General features: G+C 35.3%; 2 protein-coding genes across 9 annotated transcripts; one reads left to right on the top strand and one right to left on the bottom strand.

The window, feature by feature from the left end:
* Positions 1 to 44: 44 nt before the first annotated feature.
* LOC112765353 (uncharacterized) lies at positions 45 to 2,747 on the bottom strand. The gene is made up of 5 exons (XM_025811256.3): positions 2,613 to 2,747; positions 2,170 to 2,328; positions 1,108 to 1,159; positions 577 to 643; positions 45 to 380 (listed from the first exon to the last, which is right to left on the bottom strand). Exons 1-5 carry the CDS (start codon positions 2,670 to 2,672, stop codon positions 272 to 274), a joined length of 447 nt encoding a protein of 148 aa, XP_025667041.1. The 5' UTR covers positions 2,673 to 2,747; the 3' UTR covers positions 45 to 271.
* Positions 2,748 to 2,875: 128 nt separating this feature from the next.
* Positions 2,876 to 21,452, top strand: LOC112765351 (protein translocase subunit SECA2, chloroplastic). Of its 8 annotated transcripts, XM_072223558.1 has the most exons (35): positions 2,876 to 4,553; positions 4,909 to 4,964; positions 5,094 to 5,366; positions 5,460 to 5,696; positions 5,804 to 5,923; positions 6,096 to 6,221; positions 12,241 to 12,445; positions 12,539 to 12,603; positions 12,732 to 12,852; positions 12,971 to 13,062; positions 13,234 to 13,299; positions 13,414 to 13,478; positions 13,581 to 13,668; positions 13,791 to 13,856; positions 13,989 to 14,104; positions 14,387 to 14,477; positions 14,636 to 14,719; positions 14,826 to 14,918; positions 15,011 to 15,106; positions 15,212 to 15,297; positions 15,550 to 15,628; positions 15,779 to 15,892; positions 16,104 to 16,199; positions 16,269 to 16,332; positions 16,464 to 16,753; positions 17,826 to 17,881; positions 18,431 to 18,548; positions 18,818 to 18,898; positions 19,384 to 19,463; positions 19,701 to 19,755; positions 19,841 to 19,910; positions 20,020 to 20,209; positions 20,284 to 20,407; positions 20,488 to 20,562; positions 20,639 to 21,452. In XM_072223558.1, the coding sequence occupies exons 1-35, from the start codon at positions 2,876 to 2,878 to the stop codon at positions 20,795 to 20,797; spliced, it is 5,475 nt and encodes a 1,824-aa protein (XP_072079659.1). In that variant the 3' UTR covers positions 20,798 to 21,452. The 8 variants fall into 8 exon arrangements, 5 of the variants coding, with proteins under 5 accessions (XP_072079659.1, XP_072079658.1, XP_025667039.1 ...); XR_011875665.1 differs by lacking the exons at positions 2,876 to 4,553; positions 4,909 to 4,964; positions 5,094 to 5,366; ... (1 more) ...; positions 5,804 to 5,923; positions 6,096 to 6,221 and adding an exon at positions 11,707 to 12,135 and having other exon boundaries at positions 20,639 to 20,817; positions 20,970 to 21,071; positions 21,193 to 21,452; XR_011875664.1 differs by lacking the exons at positions 2,876 to 4,553; positions 4,909 to 4,964; positions 5,094 to 5,366; ... (1 more) ...; positions 5,804 to 5,923; positions 6,096 to 6,221 and adding an exon at positions 11,707 to 12,135 and having other exon boundaries at positions 20,639 to 20,817; positions 20,965 to 21,071; positions 21,193 to 21,452.
* Positions 21,453 to 23,513: the final 2,061 nt, after the last annotated feature.

Below are 23,513 nucleotides of genomic sequence, written 5' to 3'. Positions count from 1 at the left end.
GTAACACTCATTTTACCCTCAATAATTTAGTAAACAGGGTCAACTAAGGAAAACTGGAAAAGTCATTTTATAAGTTGTAACACTCATTTTACCCTCGATAATCCTAGTTTAGTAATTTGCTCATCGTTTACATCACGGAATTCAGCACTGAAGTTGTAACATGGAAAAGTGAGATAACTTTAGAGAAGATAATAGGGTAGTTAACTAACGCTCCAAACAAAATCTTTGAAGATGCTTAGACAGTGATCATACATAATACGAACACACGAGATTAACCTCTCCCACTATACTTTTTACTTCTGGAGTCGCTTGTTTGAACTGAAAGCACTGATCCTGAGATTTTGTTAACCTCATACAGCAATACAGCCGAGAACAGGAAACTGCAATTATGCCAACATTAGAAGGGTGATCAACAAGTGTCCATACGAATAAACCAAAATATCAATTTATACATTTTGGATTTGGAACCATCTTAATGCTATGCTTGAGTATGATTTCATATCTAAATGGCAATCTATTATTTGCACAGAAGAGGTAGTAGTGTGTCTATTGCTATGGGGGTTGGGAGGAGCATACCATGTAGTAATGCAAACCCTGTGGACTGTGCTTGCAGCAATCAGGGCAACTGCTTCTGCTATGAAGACTGTGAATTAAAAAATAAAAAACTGTCAACCAGGGGGAATGAAAGAGTTGAAAGATTCATCCTATGGACCATGCAATTCGCAGGCATAAAGATGTCGTTTATTAACTGCTAGTCATCACACAACTCATCATAAATAGCATGAGTGACCTAGAGCATAAAATTCACAGGACAACTTCATCTTCATTTTCTTCTAGAATTGTTAATATTGCTTAATGCATATAGTTTATCAAATAAAAAGAAATGCTATTATGTACCCCAAAAGAAAGTTGCTATTAGCAAACTCCAAAGGGATGATAAATTTACTGACAAAACTAAGTTGACAAAGGAATGACCACCAATAACGTTTAATAAATTTTATGCAAAATGTTCAGTTCCAGTAATCATACATGTAGTTTCTTCTGTTACATGAATAAGTACACATGCAACCAAACCCATTCAGACAAACATTATGAAATTTACAATACCTGCACCCCAACCAGTTTTTGCACCAACTGTTTCTTGGTAGTTTCCAATGAACTGAAAGCACAGATGTAAAGCAAATATAAATACCTTCATTTTACTTGGAAGATTTTGCTCTGATGGAATTCTTGAAAGAATTATACAAAGCAGTATATAATTACAAAAAGACTATATAGATCCAAAAAAGCATTCACATATATTACTGGCAATACTAATAACCACAAATTTTCTCTTTTCTCAAAGTAGAAGGATAATATCAACGAGTGATCAAGGAACGAATATATATATGGGAGGAAAAAAAAAAGAATTTTCTCATTCTTGTAAAAGCCTTCTGAAATCAAATTACAAAAAATGGCACCTCTCATAGGAAGCATTATGCAGTGAAAAATTATTATTAAGTGCACGATTAGATTGCTTCAGGCAAACCTTAGTACATTAACAAGCACAGATTACAACATATCTTAAAATATAATTGCTTTCTCTGCCAAAAAGACCGAACAAAAGTACCAAACGAGCCGTATTCGAAAAGGAATGAGCGAAAGATATATCTTTCATTATAGAGAAAGTATAGGGAGCCAATGACCTAAGCGTACAATGTGTACAATGAAGATTTAGAAAGTATTAGAGATATGGTTATTAGTGTTACATTATCCTGTCAGATTATGCTTTTGGGATGAGTGGTTTCAAAATATGGTATTAGAGTTCCAAATCCGGAAGGTCAAGAGTTCGAATCTTGGTGAACTCAAAATTAGCTTTTTATAACATGAGATGTTTATTATCTCTGGTATTCGGATGGTTATCCCTGATATCCGGATGGTTATTCTGGATAGTATAGGTGATGCTCATTTTATTCATAAACCAAAAATTTAGCCCATTGTACACATTGTACGATTTAGGCCATTGGCTCCCTAGCACTACTCTTCATTATAATGCCATCATAAACAGATGTCCCTCCTTCTAGTGTGTGTCCATATCAATGATATCAAATATTGCTATGCTAATGTTCATGTGCTTGAATGTGATTGATTCATGAGAAAGAATTCAATAGATTGATGATGAAAACTCACAGTAAGGAGCACAAGAAACAGAAGAGAGCTGATAAACCCTCCAAGTATAGTGTACAATTCCGTCGATGCTAATTTCGCACGGTACATTTCTTGAAGCGAGAGAATTACAGTGAACATCAGAAAGGAATACAGCATGGAGCTCCCAGACCCCGCCATGGCCTTCAAATTGCAAAATTCAAACAACTGTGAATGAGTTCAAAACACAAACAGTTCGTAGGCACAACTTTACGTTTCACTTAACAAGTAGCTGAAGTTATCAATCAAGTGAAGAAGATTACAAAAAATCAACAACCAATGCTTAATGGATCCCAATAATGCTGTTAGGGCACATCGATCTAAACTGAATTCAGGGATGTAGTAATTTCGATTTCTTATCAACTCGCATTTTCTAAGGAAACAAACAGAATAACGAAGAGGTTAAAAGAAAAATGGAAGAAGCTTACCTCAACTGAGATCAGAAGCAGCGGCTTCAGCTCAGAGTTCAGATCTCTCAAAACACGCATTAGTCGTTCGAGTAGACCTTTAACACAACGACGAAAGGGGCAATTTAGGTAATTCAGATTTAAATGCGAGGGTAAATCCGTCCAAAGGAAAAAAGGCTCATTGGAGAAAACGACGCCGTTTTAGATCAACACTGTTTACGTTTCGCGCTCCAAATTCCGCACAAAACCAGAAACGACGGCGCAGACAGAAAACTCCGCCGGCGATGGAAGTGCCGGAGTGTCCGGTGTGCCTCGAACGCTACGACGACCAAGTTTCCATCCCTAGGGTCCTATCTTGCGGTCACTCCGTCTGCGAAGCATGCCTCGTGGAGCTTCCGCTGCGGTTCCCGAACACGATTCGGTGCCCGGCGTGTACACAGCTCGTTAAGTACTCTTCAGAGCAAGGACCTTCGTCTCTTCCAAAGAACATCGACCTTCTCAGGCTTTGCCTCTCTTCATCTTCTTCTTCTTCTTCTTCGCGATCGGTGAAACCGACTCAACGGTCAACGATCGACGGTTGTGATGATCGGTCTGTAATTCGAGATCGGTTCTGGTCCGACGAGTTCTATGCCAAGTGGAAGGACTGGATTCTCCCGCACGACGCAGTTTCGGTGGAGTCCCCACCTGAACCCGAATCCGAACCCAGCGGGTTTGTGTTGCGAGGGCAATTTGGTTCGAGTTCTTCGTTGAAGGGTAGGGTTAGTGTTTGTTCTCGAAATAGCAAGTGTTTGAGCCTTGTTCCTGTTTTTTCTTTACCTCGTGTTTTGAATTGTTCGAAGTTTAAGTTCAGTTATGTTGCGAGGATTATGGAATGTTTGGTGGGGATGAAGGAGGCTGTGAGGGAGGAGTTAGCTTTGATTCTAGAAGCTTCTGTGAGGCAGGGCAGGGTTTTTAGGGTTTATGGGCTGTGGAGTGAAGTGGAGGTATTGGATGGGTCATTGTACCTGGTGTGTGAAAGGCACAATGGTGGTAGCATTTTGCAGAAGTTTGGTGAATTGAAGAATGGGTTCCTTGGTTTGGGATTGGAAGATAAAAAAGATGGGATTTTAAGCTTTGCTGTGATTGGGAAGAGTGTGTGTGATTCTGTGCTGGCTTTGCATTTGGAAGGTTTGGTTGCTGGTTGTTTAGGACCTTCGTGCTTTGCTTTCGATGAGCTTGGTGGTGTTTGTGTTGATTTGAATGAGGTTTTGGTTATGAGAAGGAAGACTGTGTATAGTTTTTCTGGTGGCAACAAGGTTAGGCAGAAAGAAGAGGGATTGTTTAAGGGTTGTTTAAAAAATGAGCTTTTTTTATGCCCTGAGGTTTTGTTTCGATTACTGCAGAAGAATGCTGCTGTTAATCCGGAGGATGAGCATTCCAGATATCCGTTCGGGTATGGCTCAGATGTGTGGTCATTGGCTTGTGTGCTGTTGTGGCTTCTCATTGGAGATGCACTCCCTCAGATTCCCTTTGAAATGAGTGAAGAGAATGGCTTTGACTTATCAGCTAGTTATGTTTGTTGGGCGGAGAAAGTTAGTTCTGTTTTGGAAGACAAACTTGGCTCTGAATATCCGTCATTGAGGGGGACACTTTGCAAATGTTTGGACATGAATCCGGGAAACCGCATGAGTGTGGTGGATGTGCGGAAGTGCATTCAGGATATGTTACTCAAACCTGAATTCGATTTTCTGGAAAACTTGGAGGTTACGGTTAATCGGAGCAGCACTGGTTGCTGCTTGGTTTTTGGTGAGTTCAGTCAAGGACAATGTGAGTTGAATGAAAAAGAAGACAATGGGCCACCAGATGTTGTTGATGGGGAAGAGAAACCTGATGCAGATTTGGTTGCTAGCTTATCTAAGGGAATGACTGAACTTAAAGATCTGCGAGGACATCTGGATTGTATCTCTGGACTAGCAATTGGCGGTATGAATTCCATGCTTAAATTAAACACGTCTCTATCAATCATAATTCATGATTCCACTTGCTGTTTGATTGGATGACAAGGTAATAGGGTTATTGTTTTGGGGTATAAAATAAAATATATGTCTGTTATTGTTATTGAAATGAATTCAGCCTTGGGTCTTCAATCAAATAAATAAATTATTGGTATGGCATGTAATGCGACATAAACTAGGCACTTGATCAGTTTCTGCATTAATGTTGCTTTACCCATGTTACAGTCAGAGTTTCACTTATGGTGTTAGGTATGCTAGGATATAAGTTGATTATGCAGTGAAGAATTATATTCCATTCCATAAGCATTTGTGTGGTTTTGCAGGGGGATATCTGTTTAGCTCTTCGTTTGATAAAACTGTCAAAGTATGGTCGTTGCTGGTAAGACTTGAAAACACAATTACATGATAGGTTTTTACAGGCTGTATTTTAGATAGAATAATCTCATTACGATGGAAACTCTTTCTCATTTATTCTATTGTTAATTTCATCCATATAAATTTTATGTAGGACTTTTCTCTTTCACACACGTTTAAAGGTCATGAGGATAAAGTCATGGCTATAGTTTATGTAGATGATAAAGAACCATTGTGTGTAAGTGGTGATAATGGAGGGGGCATATTTGTCTGGGGGCTTTCTGCTCCTCTCAGGCAAGACCCCTTAAGGAAATGGTATGAGCAGAAGGATTGGCGCTTCAGTGGTATCCATTCCTTAACTGTTTCAGCAAGTCGTTGTCTCTACACTGGAAGTGGAGATAGAACAATAAAAGGTTGGTTGTTAAAGGTGAGATTGGCATTTGCTTGGTCTACTTATATCAACCCTAAAACAAAATAGTCATTGAGAAATTCATTCTTTGGTTTTCTGTACTCTTACCAGGATGGAACTTTGATGTGCACAATGACTGGTCATAGGTCTGTAGTTTCCACTCTTGTAGTGTGTGATGAGGTTCTTTACAGTGGTAGTTGGGATGGAACCGTTCGGTTGTGGAATCTTAGCGATCACAGCCCATTGACAGTGCTAGGGGAAGGTATGCCTGGAGAAATGAAGTCTATCCTAGCTATTACTGTTGATAGACATTTGCTTGTTGCGGCGTATGAGAACGGCTGCATAAAGGTTTCTTGAAGATTAATAATGAAATATAGTCCACTTGATATGAAATATGGACTTGATCAACATATTAGCTACCAACATCATTGGGTAACATCTCTTTGTTTGTTTAGGTATGGAGAAATGATGTGTTCATGAGTTCCAAATCATTACATAATGGTGCCATTTTTGCTATGAGCATGCAAGGGCAATGCCTTTATACAGGAGGCTGGGACAAAAATATAAATATACAGGTAGAGATGCAAAATGTGCTGTGTTTTGGGAAGCACAGAGAAAAAATGAACTTAGTAATGCTAGTTTGCACTGTTAGTTGCTTTAAATTTGCCAAAATTTAAGTATGATATTTTATTTTATTTTTTGTTTTTAATGAACACATGAATTCATTGATAAAGTTGTTGAATTTAGGAATTAGCTGGAGACGACGAATTGGATGTCAGAGCATTTGGAACCATTTCTTGCAGTTCTGTTGTAACGGCTATTTTAAGCTGTCAAGGAAAACTTTTTGTTGGATATGCTGACAAGTCTATCAAGGTAGCACTTATTATTATTATTATTATTATTATTATAATTTTTCTGCTTAAAATCATACACGAGAAGATTCATTTTTGTTTCTCAACAAGTGAGATAGTTTAATTTGACATTAGTTTTCTTTCCTTCAGGTTTATCGTGGTAAATGGTAATATATCCACCACGTGCATCTATTCAAGTTGGAGAGGTCAAGTTTCAGCCGAATCTCTTTTATTTTCTCAAATGATGTGATGCTCAGGATCTGAGTAATACTTGAACGCTGTTGTATACTTACTGTACAGTTTGTAGGTTGAGTTAATACTCAAAATGATCCCTGAAATTTGACCTCCGATACTTAGTACTTAAACTTTCAATTGACTCAAATTGTATTCTGAAATTTTGACCTGAGCCTCAATTTGGCCCTTCGGACGTTTTTCGTCACCGAAAAACTGACTTGGCAATTTTAAATAACACGTGGCACTGTAACGATTAGATGACATGGCCAAATTTTTTAAGATATCAATTTAACCCTTCACAATTTGAACATAAAACCTAGCGCAGTGCCAATTCCCTCAAATTATAGTAGTTAATGTACGTACTAAGTATACATGATAAGTTTATTATTATTAAAAAATTTTATATCTTTTTATTTAATAAATATAAATAAATACATTAAAAATTTAAATTTTTTCATATTTTTAATAAAAAATTTATTAACTTATAAACTTAACATGTCTCTTTAAGACACAAAATAGATAAACTTTTATTTTAATTAGTGGCAAATAATTTTTGTATTTAACATACTAGGAGCTTTAGTCACAAAAAAAAAAAAAAAAAAAACATACTAGGAGCTTTCTTAGATTTTTTTTTTGGTCGATAAAAAAAAAAAAAAAAAATCTAGGCCTGATTTTGGTTTAGGAGCTTTCTTAGATGAGTAAGTATATTTTGGTTCTTGGTGGTCCAAAAATTCCTTTTGAATCATAACTATTGAAAATTTGAACTAATGGTTAAGATTCAAACCTTTTATTAATTATATAATAATTATATTTATATTTAAATATTTTAAATAATAGTTTTATTTTAAAAAATTTCAATTTTACCTCTTTTTTTTTATTCTCTCTCTCACTCCTGTTTCTGTACATCACTAAGCCTGATTCAATTTCATTTGTTTCTTCCCTAACTCCTATTGCAAATAACATAATCTCACTGAATACACAACAAAAGGTCAAGAATGTTAGTTCTTGTATTTTGTTTTTTTTATTACAACTGCTATTTTTTCTATTTTCTTTCTTTTATTTGACTCATTTTTTTCACATGTTTAACTTTTTAATCTCAAACCACCAAGTCTCTATTAACTCCTAGGATAGTAAGTCTTGGGAGTCCTAATAAATATGGAAATAAAATTTTTGGTCGATGCTTGTTTGACAAACTTAAAAGTTGAAATTTCAAAAAAGAAAGACCCAAAATTTGCAATCTCAAATTACAATGCTTCGTTACATATATAGATGATAGAGTGCCATGAAGGAAGGGTCATATGGAGAACAATTTACTGTCGAAAAGATTCATAGCGCCTCAACCTTCATGAATGCCAATGGCCACACCTGAAAAGGTTAGTGGAAGAACTCAAGGTTTTTTTTTTAAAAAGGATAATAAAGAAAAAGGATATTAATGACATTTTGCAAAATTATTTCATATTTTTTCTATAAAGATCATTAAGATCTAATAATCGATTATAATAAATCTTGGTGGTGCAGTGGTAAGTGTGATGATAACAATGATAGTTGTTGGATGGTGGTTGTTGGAAGAAGATGTAAGAAGGCGAAGAAGATGTGAGAGGAAGAAGATGAGGATATTTATGTAATTTATTATTTTATTTTATAATTTTTTTATCTAACCGTTAGGTTTTATGTTCAAATTGTGAGGGATTAAATTGATGCTTTGAAAATTTTGGCCATGTCATCTAACTGTTACAGTGCCACGTGTCATTTAAAATTGCCAAGTCAGCTTTCTGATGACGAAAAAACGTCGGAAGGGCCAATTGAGGCACGGGTCAAAATTTCAGGGTACAATTTGAGTCAATTGAAAATTTAAGGACTAAATTGCGTCGGGGTCAAATTTCAGGGACCATTTTGAGTATTAACTCAACCAAGTTGCTTCCATAATCCCTTCCACATGTATGCTTGTTGTAAAATATTTTTATCTCAAATGCCATTGTTTTTGAGTTCCTTGCCACGTATATCAACCATGGGCAGTTCTCCTCTGCACATCTAGCCCTGACCCTCTCCTTCTCATTCTTGATATACATGCAATCTCTTCCATCCCAGACAAATACATCCTTTAAGGCCTTCTTAAATCTCTCCATACCCGAAAATTGCATTCCAAGCTCAAACTGAACCTCTCCATATTCATTTTCTTCATTGAAATCAAGTTCGTGCATTATCCTCTCATCCTCAGAAGATACTGGGATATGACATTCTTTGGAAGCATATTCATAGTTGTAGTCATCACTGTCACTCTTCTCATTAACCATTGCTGGACCTCCCATATCTGTTTCTACTGGCCCTTGGGCAGAACCCAACCCACTAGGAGGTGTCTCAGTTCGATTTCCTTTACTAGATTCACCGTATAGCACATGTCTCTTTCTCCTCCTTCCGGTATACCTCTTTGATGATTTCTTACCATTTTTCTTAGGTGACTGCTTCTTCTTGTTTCATGGAGACACCGATGCTTTTTTTTTTTATTTTTTTCATGTCTTTTTGGTGACTCAATATCACTAACTATCAGTCTCATAACCAGGAGGAAGAGGCTTGTAGATCTCATCCTCGGCACTCTCGTATCCGTCATCCGATGAGGATTCATCTGTGACCACAACGGGCTCTTCCTCTGGTTCTGGTTCTGGTTCGACTACCATTGGTTGACTTACCGGGTGTTCAAAGTAGATGTAGAACTCATTTCTATCTGGACAACTTAGGGTGGCTTCACACATGTCATTAATATCCTGGTCACCCTTAAGGATATGAAGCCCAAACTCCAAGTTTCTTGCTGTTGGATCAAGCCAGTAAATTTCTTTGTATTCTAGATAATCTAATCCCCTGAAGAGTTCTTCCAAATTCTTTTTGTTGACAAAATCAACATCCATGGGTGGAAATTTCTCAATCTTTCCATTTACGTACCGTAACACTCCATCTGGATCTTTCTTGAGTTTTCCACCATGATGAAAAACAGTGACAACAAACACAAACATCTGTAAAAATTCAAACCACAACTTAGTAACAGAGCTAAATTTCAAACTTAATCAATAGCAAATAGACTATAATGTCTATCAGTTAAGAATTCTTAACTCATCAGTAAACACAAAGGTAGAAACTTTTAAAGTTAACATCACTATGATAGTTTCGCAACAACCCTAACTCATCAAACAAAGCTAGTGCTTCACCCCATCCACCCATAATCACCATGTAGAGGAGAACTGAGTTATCAAAACTAATTTCACTCCCACTATCTGACACACTCCTCAACTTGACTACAGTGAAAGATAAAGTAAGTAGAAGAGAACGAAACATTCCTTACCGTTTCAAAGAAACTTACCAAATGCAGTCAATGTCTTCCTACGCAATGGTGCAGCACGCTCGCACGTCCTCAACGTAATGCTCTTTTGGAGGGAAGGAGAAATGTTTCAAACTTAGGGCCAAATGTAAATGAAGAGGGAGAGGAAGGTGTTTTATGCAATAACGCTCATAATGAAACGCAACGTTTCAACAAAGTTACATGGGCGATTTGTCCCAATTATGAAGAAGGGAAACCCATGTGGACAATTTACTAACACATCAGCAAGTGACTTGCTCGGAACCGGTTGCAGGGACTGGAATGTACAGATATCTAAATAGATAGAGATCGATTTGGGTATTTAGATTTCTTAGGGGTGGGAAGTTCATCGGGTAAATGGTTAGGGACCGGAAATGGCATTTACTCTTTACTTTATTACATCGAATAGGCCAAATCGAACAGGCCAAATCGAACAAGATTTTCGAGACAGGTAATCGAACAAGATATTCGAATAAGTAGATTGAGCAGTTATGATAGTGGAGAAGTTAGAGACTTTCATCACGCGAGAAAATCATGGGAAATATTTATAGCCAAATGTCGGGAACGGTTACCAAGGAGTATGCATTCAAGACTGTGATTTTTGTAATTAATTGTAATTAGTTGTCAGTTACGGAATAGAGGTTGGAACTTTAACTCAGAAAACACTCAAGCACACTCACATCTCAGAATTCCTGAGTCTGCGATCGAGTAACTTTTCTGTAGGGTTCCTTCCATGTTTTCTTTCTTTCAATTTATCTTCTTGTAAATTTTATTTTTCAAGTATCTTTTATCTTCATTGTCCAATTTACATTTCTCTGCATTTTAGATTTTCATGTGAAAGCCCTTTGACCCAGTCAAAGGCATTTTACTGCTTTCCTTTATTATCAACGCAAATTTTTTCGTTTTCAGCACATTTTTTTTTTGAAAATTTTATCTTTTCGTTTTTTTACCAATTTATAAATTTTAATTTATCTTTATTCCCGATATCCGTTTAATCGAAGACACTTTAATGCACTTTTAGAAAATTGGTACGTATGTTTCGCTCCCAGACCACTAGATATCGAACCACCATTAATTTGTTAAAAATCGACAAAACAGTCAAATTTATTATCTAATGACAAACATTTAAATAAAATTTTGATCCGTGACAAATTAATTTTTAGTCTGTCAAATTGAAATTGGGAGATACTGAAAAAAAAAAAAAACTTTGCATTGTATATGCCACTGACTCCCCCACTGTTGTTTTGGTTTTCTTCTTCTTTTTCTTTTTTCCTTTATTTTTGTTGAGAGTATAGTTGCTGACAATAAAAGAAAGAAGGAAGGAATCTACTGTTTTAATCTTTTCCCGTAAAAAGCACATAATCACATGATCTTAATCCGAGTTTCTGACGGTGAAAAGTGATAATTAATCGGAAAAAAATTTCAAATTTTTAAAACATATAATGAAAATTAAGAGTAATACTTCAAATAAATTTTTTAAAATTTTTTAGTAAGATGTTTTCATTTATAACAAATTTTAATTACTAAATCAATTTTTACATTAAATTATTGATTTTTATACTTTATCTAAATTTTTTTAAAATTTTAAAAAAATATTATGTCTTTTTTAAATAACGATAAAAATTAATATTTATTAAAATTTGACATAATTATTGATTAAAAAATTAAAATACTCAACTAAAAATTCTTGACACATTTTTATTTTTAAAATTAGATTAACAATGATATTTTTTTAAATAGTAAATTTCTGTAATATTTTATTAAAATATATAATGATTTAATTTAAAGAATAAAAATTAGACCGTTCAATTTTTAAGAGGTACATAAATCAAATTTAAATTTTTTTAATTTTTTAAACACAAATCGCACCCAATTTTCAATTTGTATACCTTTAATAGTTGCTTATATCACTCGTCCCACCTTCATATGTAAATTTTTTACCCAATTCTTGAAGCCTGATTCGAGTTAAAGTTCTCTTAATTTCTTAACTAAAATTTTTAAATTTTAAGATATTCCTTTAAGAAGTTGGTTAGTAAATTTCTTATAAAGAAAAAAAAAAAAAAAAACCTTATCCGACAACAGAAGTGAAAGATAACTTCGATTATTTTCAGTTCATTTCCTTTTCATTATTCAGTTTTAACAGTCTAAGCCAGTCAGCTGCATATCGGTTATGGCCACCACCGTGCCGGCGTTCTCATATGCCCCTTCCTTCGCCGTCAAACCTCCACACACCGACGCCAATGGCTCCTCCTTCATTCCACCCTCTTCTCTTTCTCATCCTTCCTCCTTCCCTCCCATCATACGACGTCGTTTCACACGCGCCCCCGTTGTTGCCGCCCTTGCCCCTTCCAAGGTCCACTCGCTCTGTGCTCGTTACCTGTTCGACGAAATGCCTGTGTAAAGTGAAAACAATTAACTAACTCTTCCTTTTTGTATCTGTGACTTGTTTGGTTTCTAGGGGACGCTAGGTAGTATTAGAAAGAGTCTCAACGATTTCATGAGCTTGAACTACTGGGTTGTTCGTGATTACTACCGCCTTGTTAGCTCTGTTAACTCCTTCGAGCCCCACATTCAGAAACTCTCCGACGAACAGTTAACGGCCAAGACGGAGGAGTTTCGCAGGAGGCTCGGACGTGGCGAGACCCTTGGAGATATTCAAGCTGGTTCAATCTCTTACTTTTTTAATATTTTCCCATTGTTTATTGGTCTTTAAAATGTGTTCTTTGATGTGATTGTATCGGTTTTTCTTTTTTCAGAGGCGTTTGCTGTTGTTCGTGAAGCTGCAAGGAGGAAGCTTGGGATGCGCCATTTTGATGTTCAGGCAAGATCACTCTGTCATTTCTTTTGTACATGCATTGCATTGTGTATTTATGAACATTTTGATGTTCAGGCACGATCAATTCAATGTAGTTGATTGAATTGTTCCTTATGAGGTTTTTGTATGGCTAGATTATTGGTGGGGCAGTGCTGCATGATGGGTCAATTGCCGAGATGAAAACAGGGGAGGGGAAAACGTTGGTTTCCACGTTAGCAGCGTATCTTAATGCCCTCACTGGTGAGGGTGTTCATGGTATGTATTATTGATAAGCTTTGATTGGTTGAGCAATTTCTCCAGGGGATAGGCTAACATTTGGCTCTGCATAAAATAAAAGAAAAATGGTTGATATGGTCTTTTGATTTATTTGCAGTGGTAACCGTCAATGATTATTTAGCTCAGCGTGATTCTGAATGGATGGGGCGTGTTCATTGCTTCTTAGGTCTTTCTGTAGGCCTTATTCAGGTAAGTTTCCTGTGCTGGTAGTGAAGTTTTTCCGCGTATGTACTATGTGTGTCTTGGGGGTAGGCTAGACCAGAGAAAATTGGCCTGATTTGTTACTAATTTTATGATGCAACTCATAAAATCATAGCATGACTATGTTGAATTTATTTTCTGGTTTTTCTGCATGTGCAGAAGGGGATGAATGCTGCAGAGCGGAGATCCAACTATAGATGTGATATAACATATACCAATAACTCTGTAACTACACTTCTAAGTTATTCAAAGTGTTATTATTTATTCCTTTTGTTTTTATACTTACATTTATTTACAGTGCTTGCTTAATCTGTTCCTTCTATCACCTTCTTGCCTTAGGAACTTGGCTTTGATTATTTACGAGATAATCTTGCTGGAAATAGGGAAGACCTTGTGATGAGATGGTAGAATATATTACTTAAACAGAACTTAAAAGTTTATTTCTTTATTTATTTTTTTGGGAATATGATGGGATTGTTACTAGTTACTATTATAAATGAAATCAGGCCAAAGCCATTTCATTTTGCAATTGTTGATGAAGTGGATTCTGTCCTGATAGATGAAGGAAGAAATCCTTTGTTAATCAGCGGTGAGGTAAGCTTAACTTTCCATTTTTATTGTTCCTTGTCATCATCTCCTTCGTTATCCAGGTTGAATGATCATTTAAACTGAACGAGCTCAATGACAGATCACTTGGTCCTCCTCCTGTATTGCAGGCTAGTAAAGATGCTGCACGATATCCTGTTGCTGCAAAAGTAGCTGAACTGCTTGTGCAGGGCACTGTGAGTTCATTATCTTGTAATTTATTGTATCATTAATCATTATCTTAGTTTTTTTCTTTTTCGCCATTCTAAGGAATTAAGTTGGACTATTCAACAAAATAGTTCTATAAACATATTTTATTTTCTTAACAGCATTATAACGTGGAGCTTAAAAATCAGTCAGTGGAGTTGACTGAGGAAGGAATTGCTCTTGCTGAAATGGCTCTTGAAACCAATGACCTTTGGGATGAAAATGATCCCTGGGCTAGGTAATATTCACATGCTTTAATATTGAATTTGAAATATATTCATTTCACTTTGGTTGTACTAACTTTTTATGAAATCCCTGTCGTAAAACAAAGGTGGGGAGTGTTTAGGGCTTAGGTGTGAGATCCATGTTTCATATTTTGATGATAATTTAAACTAATCATCACCATTACCATCATAATTGCCATACTAATTGAATATTAGCTGGATTCTGGGATAATTCTGACTAACAAATTGGAATTGGATTATTCCTTACACGAGTAATGAGAGCTGAGTTACCCCAGGTTTGTGATGAACGCTTTAAAAGCTAAAGAGTTCTATCGCCGAGATGTGGAGTACATAGTCCGAGATGGGAAGGCTTTAATTATCAATGAGGTAATATTTTGAGATTTCTTTTTGTTTTTAATATTATGCAGATTTTATTTTCCGATAGCAGTGCATCACTTTCATAAATAACCTAACAATTTTTTTCTTTTGTGATGCATTTCTTGAGAATCTGATGATATAATTAATATACCCTTGAAAACTCTCAGCTGACAGGAAGAGTTGAAGAGAAACGGAGATGGTCTGAGGGGATTCACCAGGCTGTGGAGGCAAAGGAAGGTTTGAAGATTCAGGTATACGTTGGGTTTCATGATGCTCATTTGGTCATAACTGTTTGCTTCTTTTTTTTTTTTTGGTAAACTATTTGATTCTATGTTTCAATGTTTTAACCCTGCACAGGCAGATTCCGTTGTTGTGGCACAAATCACTTACCAGTCATTATTCAAGCTCTATCCAAAATTGTCAGGAATGACTGGGACTGCAAAAACAGAAGTAAAGATTTATATAGTTTTAGCATTGCATAAGTTGTCATCTATCATAATTCATGTGCAATATATGTAAGCTTGATATATCTATCACCACAGGAGAGAGAATTCATAAAAATGTTCCAGATGCCAGTCATTGAAGTGCCCACAAATCTTCCTAATATTCGTAAAGATCTTCCTATTCAAGCTTTCGCCGTAGGACATCTAATATTCACTATGATAGTAAATGATTATTTTTCAATAATAGTAAATGATTATTTCTTCAAGGCATAAGTTTGTTCTTTTAATCTGTTGCTTTAGACTGCTCGTGGGAAATGGGAGCAAGTTCGCCGAGAAGTTGAATATATGTTTAGACAAGGCCGTCCTATCTTAGTTGGGACAACTAGGTAAGCATTGTGGCAGTTCTAATTATTGTTGTCTATTAGTTTCAGAAGAATGTTTCTAAATTCTATCTTTGCATTAATGAATTTATGCTTCTATTTTATTTTCTATGGAAGTCTTGCTCTAAGTTTTGGTACACCTTTGTTTACTGAATACAATATGAGTTATATATTAAATTTGTTTTTGTCTGTGCAAAAGCTTTTGAGTAATTGGTAGCTTGGAGAATAGTTAGTATCTGATCTCTTTTTCGTATGCAGTGTAGAAAATTCTGAACTTTTGGCTGGTCTGCTTTGGGAGTGGAATATTCCCCACAATGTCCTGAATGCTCGACCCAAGGTTTGTGAAAGTATAACTTGTTAGTCTCTTCAGAAGCATATGCTCTGTCTATCTCTTTCATTTTAATCCTAGATAATGCACATGCATGCCCACGCGCATATGTGTTTCAAGTTTTGCCTCTCACCACAATCCCTCTTTCGTTTAATTCAGTATGCTGCAAGAGAAGCTGAAATTGTTGCACAGGCAGGACGCAAACATGCCATTACCATCTCTACAAATATGGCAGGCAGGGGCACAGATATAATCCTTGGAGGAAATCCAAAAGTAAGTGTGCTAGTAAGATTAGTCGTTTTTGAGTCTTCCATCCTCAATGTTCTGTGAGAACCCTATAATATTGTCTTTGATTTCTTGGATGTCAAGAAAAGTGAGATCATTTGCATCTCTTCTATGGTTGGTTGACGTCATGTTTGTATGACATATGTTCACTTTGGCATGAACTGGATCTTATAAGTGGCAGTTTTTCTTATGTGTGTAGATTCTTGCCAGAGAAATTATAGAGGATAGCATAATTCATTTATTGACACAACAGGATCCAAATGTTGAACTTGCTAGTGAGACGGTTTCGCAACAGGTAGTGTTACATATTGATATTTAATTTATATTTTGGAAAATACGGTTTTTAACGAATCTTTGATTATAGGTGCTTCCAAAGATAAAGGTTGGATCATCATCAATGGCCTTACTGGCTAAGGCAACCTTAATGGGTCAGTATCTTTTCTCCTCAACCCCCCCCCCCTTCTCCTTTCTTTCATACAAGATGTCATTCTGTTCATTTTAGTAATAAGTTCATGTTTTTAACTCAAAAGATTTTATATTTGCAACATGAATTATTCAGCCAAATATGTCTCGAAAAGTGAGGGTAGAAACTGGACATATCAGAAGGCTAAATCCTTTATCACAGAGGCTATTGAATTTAGTCTGTCATATAGTTTTAAGGAGCTGGAGGAGCTTGCTAATGAAGATTCTGAATTTTACCCTCTTGGTCCAACAGTAGCACTTGCCTATGTGTCAGTTCTGAAGGATTGTGAAGAGCACTGTTTGCATGAAGGCTCTGAAGTTAAAAGGCTTGGTGGCCTTCATGTAATTGGTACATCTTTACACGAGTCCCGGAGAATAGATAACCAGGTAGGTAACTTAAGCATAGTAATGGTCTAAATACTAATATATTAGATCTAGGAATGGCCTTTTATTGTATTCTTCGACTTGGATGACTAATGAGGGAAAAAGGGGAAGATGTTTACAATTAAGCATCCAATTTGACCCTTCTAGAAATTGTTAATTTCAGATAAAATTTTAAATTTCTCTGAAGAAAAGCTGTTTCACCTTAACCTCTCCCCACCCAAGATTTACAGATTTATGGGGGAAAAACCCGTGTGTTGTTAAAAATATTGTATGGGAAATATTTTCATTTTATGTAGAATTAAGTTTATATACTTATTGTATTGAATAGCTTTACATAAACATTGAATGTTATCAACAAATCATTTGAGGTATCTGATATTATCTTGATGATCAATCATCCTAAATTTGCAAAAGAAAAAAGGATACCTATATATGTAATCTAATAATCAATAATTGCTTATTTACGTATTTTAGTTTGCACAAATAATTATGTTAATATGATTTCAGCTTAAAAGATATTTACTTTTTGGCTTGGCTGAAGGGTTCTTTTAATTCTTTTTTCATTTGCTGCCTCCTGTAAGGAATTTTAAATTTGGTGTCAAAATGTCATATAAAACACCACAGTCATAATTCCAGCAATAAGTGTTTCTCATGCATCCAACAAGATGTCCAAGGCTTCTCCGAAGCTTGCGGCATAATTGTCATAGGACCACTTATTCCAAAAGCTTAAGTTATTAGGTAGAGGCACATGCATAATTATATATCTAACGTGTCTCCTCATGCAAGAGTTTCTTTCTTTTTGGGATTAACAAAATATTGAACTCTTGACCTTTTGGGCATAAGCTCTGATATCATGTCATGAAACCATTTATCACAAAAGTTTAAGTTATTAGATGAAAGCACATGAATGATTATATGTCTAACAATAATATCCTAAATTTCTAATTAGCAAACATCATTTTGGCGTGAATTGTATCATTGTTTATATTTATTAATGTCAATACATATTTTGTCACAGTCCCAGCCCTATGTTGTGTTCACATTTTGATAATACATTTTGTAATCTTCACTTTAGCTCCGTGGCAGAGCAGGAAGGCAGGGAGATCCAGGTTCAACACGATTTATGGTTAGGTAGCGTACCACTACTGCCACTGTTAATGATTTTCATATGAATTGAAATCTAAACAATTCTTGTCAACTTAAAAAAAACTAAAAAGTAGATGCTCATTCTTACTCATGGATAATGATTATTCGGATCTATCTCCTTTAGCATTTATGATTATTTTAGTATTAAAATAACAAAGTGAATTCAATCAGACAATCACTGTATTTCTTGTAATTAACGTGACCATGTCGGGCTTCACTTTATATTAATAATGATTGGCCTTTGATTAGTTAGATGTTAGGTATTAGGAGTATGTGAAGTTTTGTTTGAAATACAAAATGCCATTGCAACAAACACAACTATTGTTTTTATGAATAGATGTTTCAATGAGGTATAGGTTTGGATCTGTATCCCCGTTCTCTGCAAAAGATAAGGACTGAATCTTATGCCTAAATTTTTAAATGTTTTCTGCTCCTCATTTTGTTTGTTTACATCTGGGTTTCTTGTGGTAGACTGGATGAGTCTATTTTACTAATTAACAGCTGTCAACAATTCTAACATTATCGTTGTTACAGCTTGCAGGACGAGATGTTTCAAAAGTTCAATTTTGATACGGAATGGGCTGTCAGACTTATATCAAAGATTACAAATGATGAGGATATGCCAATTGAGGGTGATGCCATTGTGAAGCAGGTTATAATCTACTTATTAACATTGTCATTCATTAGGATATATTTGATTTTGGGAATAGGGAAGATGTCTGAATCTGTGCTTTTACTCTTCTCATATAATGACATTTCTTCTTTCATGACACACAGTGAAATATTTGAATTTCTTTCTTCCAATTGTTTGTTTGCTTTTTCCCATGCCATCTTGTTTTCTAATTTTATTTAATGCAAATATTCGTTGCGACGATGAATGTAATCTTCCCGCGCCTATCTGGAATCATCACATATGTACAGCTCTTGGGGTTGCAAATCAATGCAGAGAAGTTCTTCTTCAGCATAAGAAAGAGCCTAGTTGAATTTGATGAAGTATTGGAGGTATGTTACTCACGAGGAGACATTTCAAAGACATAGTTGGTTAAGTAATTACTTTGTAGCATGTTGTCATAATATTCTTGGTTGATTCAAATTGGTGAAAGTCTGTTTTACCAAATTAGGCTTACTATTATTTTTGTTGTTAATATTTGTTACTCACGAGGAGACATTTCAAAGACATAGTTGGTTAAGTAATTACTTTGTAGCATGTTGTCATAATATTCTTGGTTGATTCAAATTGGTGAAAGTCTGTTTTACCAAATTAGGCTTACTATTATTTTTGTTGTTAATATTTGTTACCATGGGCAACTGTGTTCTTTTTAAAAAATGTGTAGAACTAAATTTGTCTGACACAATTCTTAACCTTTGTCAGATTTATGGAATAAATTTCACTGTTCTCCAAAATTGGACATTCTGATGGAACATTAAAGTCTACTAATCATCTATCAACTGATTTTTTCTCTATTATTATTATTTTATTTTATCAGGTACAGCGAAAGCATGTTTATGATCTAAGGCAGTTGATCTTGACTGGAGATGATGAAAGCTGTTCCCAACACATATTCCAGTAAGTCACTTTAAATTCTCAAACATCAAAATTCTTTTGCTTGTCCTCTATGGGTATCTTTCAGGGATGATTAAGCATGTACATTTGGGAGTTGAAACTAAGTTCTTGAGTGGTTTATGCTTACTTTAAGTTTGTTACTGGTTTTTTTCTAGTTTTGGTGATCAAGATGTATTCTTCTTTCTCTTCAATCACTTTTCTTCGAGTCCCCCTTCATAATCTAAAGAATGTCACTTATAGGTACCTGCAAGCAGTTGTGGATGAGATTGTCTTCAGTAACATCAATCCAATGAAGGTGGTTCAGCTTTCCCTTTAGCTTCTTGTATGTTTCTCTGGTCATCACTTCCTTTTATTTATTATAACATTGAATGGATTTGTAGCATCCATGTACCTGGAGTTTGAGTAAGCTCTTGAAAGAGTTTATGACAATTGGTGGAAAGCTGCTTCATGGTAAGTCATTACAAATTGCAACTATGGCGTTTCCATTCTGTTTAACAAATGTTATGTCCTCTTGATTATCATTTTTCTGCTCAAAACCATCTAATGTTGAATGCCACAGAATCTTTTGGAGGGATCACCGACGACTCTTTGTTAAACTCACTTGGGCAACTGAATGATGCGGGTTCCATTGATATTGTCAACTTTTCCCTTCCAAATCTGCCCACACCTCCAAATGCATTCAGGGGAATCCGCAGGAAAAGTTCTTCGTTGAGACGTTGGCTTGTTATTTGCTCTGATGATCTAATTGAGTGAGTTAATTGCTTTACTGTAGATGTGAAAATCCAATATATTGAGTTGTAGAACAAACTGACATCTAATGCAGGAACGGGAAGTATCGGACAACATCTAATCTCCTCCGGAAATATCTTGGAGATTTTCTAATTGCTTCATATCTAAATGTTGTTGAAGAGTCTGGTTATGAAGATAAATATGTCAAGGAAATTGAGGTCAGATACTATTCAATTGCTTTACTCTTGTAATGTAAAACTATAACTAACCACTATATTTGATATTTTATGAAATACAGAGAGCTGTTCTTTTGAAAACTCTTGATTGCTTCTGGAGAGATCACCTTGTAAACATGAATCGGCTCAGCTCTGCGGTAAATTCTCCCTTTGTTCTAATGAATCCTTTTGCCTTCCTTAGCAGATTTAGGCTTATTATCTGATTTGTGGCAGGTGAATATAAGGAGCTTTGGGCACAGAAACCCTCTTGAAGAGTACAAAATTGACGGTTGCCGTTTTTTCATCTCAATGCTTAGTGCAACAAGGAGGTTAACTGTAGAAGCGCTGTTACGGCATTGGTCATCTCCAATGGAATCCCTTGAACTATCTTGATTATAAATGTACATAAAAAGGTAGATAATTCAAGTGAAAGAATCTTAACTTAGACTGGTTTCCCTCTTTGGTTTGGCCCCTAATCACTAAAAGCTGCACAAATTATGCAGGTCCAATTTTTACACAATGTTAATTTGATGTTTCAATCAGACTAATATTCTGAACAGTGTAGATATTGTATTAAAGAACTCTGGCCACTCCTTCTCCGGTAGCGTTATCCGTATTTCTGGTTTGTCAAAGGGACTGGGATGTGACATGGAGATGCACCATACAGGTTTGTCATCATGAGCAGCACACCCTATCATGGAGATAATGCAGTGCGGAATCTGGTACAAGCTCCTATTATTTAGAGCCTGGGGAATGATTGACTTGAATTTTTCCTTTTCAAAATGCAGGGTAATCACAGAGCGGATCCTATTTCTTACAGTTCTTGTGCTTGAATAACATGATTTTTGTTGATTTTTGAAGTTGAAGTTTTTATATTGTGCTTCCTAGAAGATATATATGGCAAGCGCTTTGCCATAAACTCCAAGCAAATTGAGATAGTGCATCAACCCATTGTAAATTGTATCCTTTGGCATTGTTAAAAAATAAATGTAAAATATGAAGCAGGAGTAAATAATTATATTATATTCAATCTTTCAGTTTCTTGACATTTTAACTCCTTCTAGGAATTTATGTAGGATATGTAAATTAATATTGAGGGCATTCTATCTTTCAGGTTTATTGTATCTTAGATTAGAGGTTAACTAGGTTAGTTTATGAGGATAAAACTAGGACATAACACTGGGCTTAAGGCTGGCAATGGGTAGGGTAGGGTAGGGTTTGGACTCTACTTTAACCCTATCCGCGGGTTAAAAATTTTATTAAAACTCTATCCTATCCTATCTGCAGGTTGAGAATCTCTCAACCCTAACCCTACTCGCACCCTAAAGTTCTAAACCCTATCCTATCCTACTCTATTCGCAGAAATATTAAATTTTATATATATTAATAACATAAAAAATAAAAAACTAATGCTTTAAATTATTAAATTAACTAACTAGTTTAGTAGTTGTTCACTTATTGTAAGTCATTACATAAGGGAGGTTGTGGGTTCAACTCTCACTTTTTTCACTATATACTTATTTTTTAATAAAAATATGTTATATATGAGGTGCGAGTAGGGTAGGGTAGGGTACACCCTAAACCCGTACTTTACCCTACCCGCAGGCATACCCAGACTGTACCCTACCCTATCCGCAGTAGGTTGGGTAGCATATCCTACCCAAACGGATTGGACTGGGTTAGGTACTCGCGGGTAGAGTATGAATTGCCAGCTCTAACTGGACTATTATATTGGTATTTCCAATATTTTATTACCATCATGTTTTGGCAAGCCCGTTATCCCAAATTTCATGTGGCAAACTCTTAACCAATGCCCTAGATAAGAATATTTAAAATAAAAAATATATTGTTTAAGTTTAAAATAATTGTGTAGTAAAAATATTCAAAGTAAATATTTTATACAAAACTTATGATAGGTTGAATACTTGTTGGCCTGCCCTGTACAAGTTATGTACCTTTTTTTTTTTTAATTTGTTCTTTATTAGAGTTCCTCACTAATAAGTAACAAGTCTATAGTGTTCACAGACTAAGCACAATGAATAGTTGACTTTGGGCAGGAAAAGGATCAGAAATAAAGAATGAAAATTTCACTAATAATTATACTAACTACTTTAGCTTGAGAAGTAATCAATGTAATCACTTTTGGCTTTGCCTTAAATGTCTACTTCAAACATATTAATGCCGTGCTTGCCTACACTTAATTGCTATTAAAATTAACTAAGATATAATTTAAGGTTACTATTAGGGATGGTAACTCCACCTGAACCGGCGGGTACCTACTCCATCCCTATTTGTTCGGAGTGGGTAATTACCCGTCCCGCTGCACCAGAGCGGGTTTTTACCGGAGCAGATTCTTGGACGGGGCAGGGCATGATCGGGTTTAGGTAATATCCGCCTCGATATATATATAATATATGTAAAATAATTAGTAAAATGATTAATAATATTGTATCATATTTAAATTTTTATTTTAATTTTAATTTATGTTATGTATGTGATGATAGTTATATACATTTTGAAATTTAATTTTATTTATTGAATTTTAATAATTATAGGGGCGGGTATCCGCGGAGACGAGTTAGGGTTCAATTTTTTACTACCCACAGGTAAGAGCAGGATACGGATTATTGTAGGGCGGGGCGGAATCGGGTAGAGCAAAAATCCGCCCCTACGCATCCCGTTGCTACCCTTAGTTACTATTAGTGAAAGTTTTAATTTTTTTTTAATATACACATAACACATGTATTAAGATTTTAAAATTTTTATATTTTCTGTAAAAAAAATTTCAATTAACAACTTTAAGCCCTAACAGATAATCTAAGCAGATCACCGTTACGCATATTAAGATTTTTTTCTTAATAAAGTTCTATAATTTCTAGAAAAAGTTGATTTGATATTCCAAACATCATTATCGAATATGACGAATTATAATTATAGAAATAATAAAGTTGCAGCTCACATGATATAAGCACTTGAGGTAAGCAGAATATTTGTCAAATTTGATTATAAAAAATAAATAAATCATGCATCTGTAAGTAGATTGATTATTCTTAACACTAAAACAAGAGAGACAGATTCTTCTTTTTCATTTTTTTCTCCAAATTTCTTT

Source organism: Arachis hypogaea, chromosome 17 (genome assembly GCF_003086295.3).
Source record: "Arachis hypogaea cultivar Tifrunner chromosome 17, arahy.Tifrunner.gnm2.J5K5, whole genome shotgun sequence".
NCBI lineage: Eukaryota > Viridiplantae > Streptophyta > Magnoliopsida > Fabales > Fabaceae > Arachis > Arachis hypogaea.
Note: the sequence above shows the minus strand (reverse complement) of the source record. Positions and strands in the feature narration are given on the sequence as shown.

Coding starts and splice junctions, on each gene's coding strand:
- LOC112765353 (XM_025811256.3), bottom strand. CDS start 2,672: ATGCGTGTTTTGAGAGATCTGAACTCTGAGCTGAAGCCGCTGCTTCTG. Junction 644..1,107: donor AAAAACTGGTTGGGGTGCAG/GTATTGTAAATT, acceptor TTTAATTCACAG/TCTTCATAGCAGAAGCAGTT. Junction 381..576: donor AGGGTTTGCATTACTACATG/GTATGCTCCTCC, acceptor GCATAATTGCAG/TTTCCTGTTCTCGGCTGTAT.
- LOC112765351 (XM_072223558.1), top strand. CDS start 2,876: ATGGAAGTGCCGGAGTGTCCGGTGTGCCTCGAACGCTACGACGACCAA. Junction 5,924..6,095: donor ACAAAAATATAAATATACAG/GTAGAGATGCAA, acceptor TGTTGAATTTAG/GAATTAGCTGGAGACGACGA. Junction 16,200..16,268: donor GTGAGACGGTTTCGCAACAG/GTAGTGTTACAT, acceptor CTTTGATTATAG/GTGCTTCCAAAGATAAAGGT.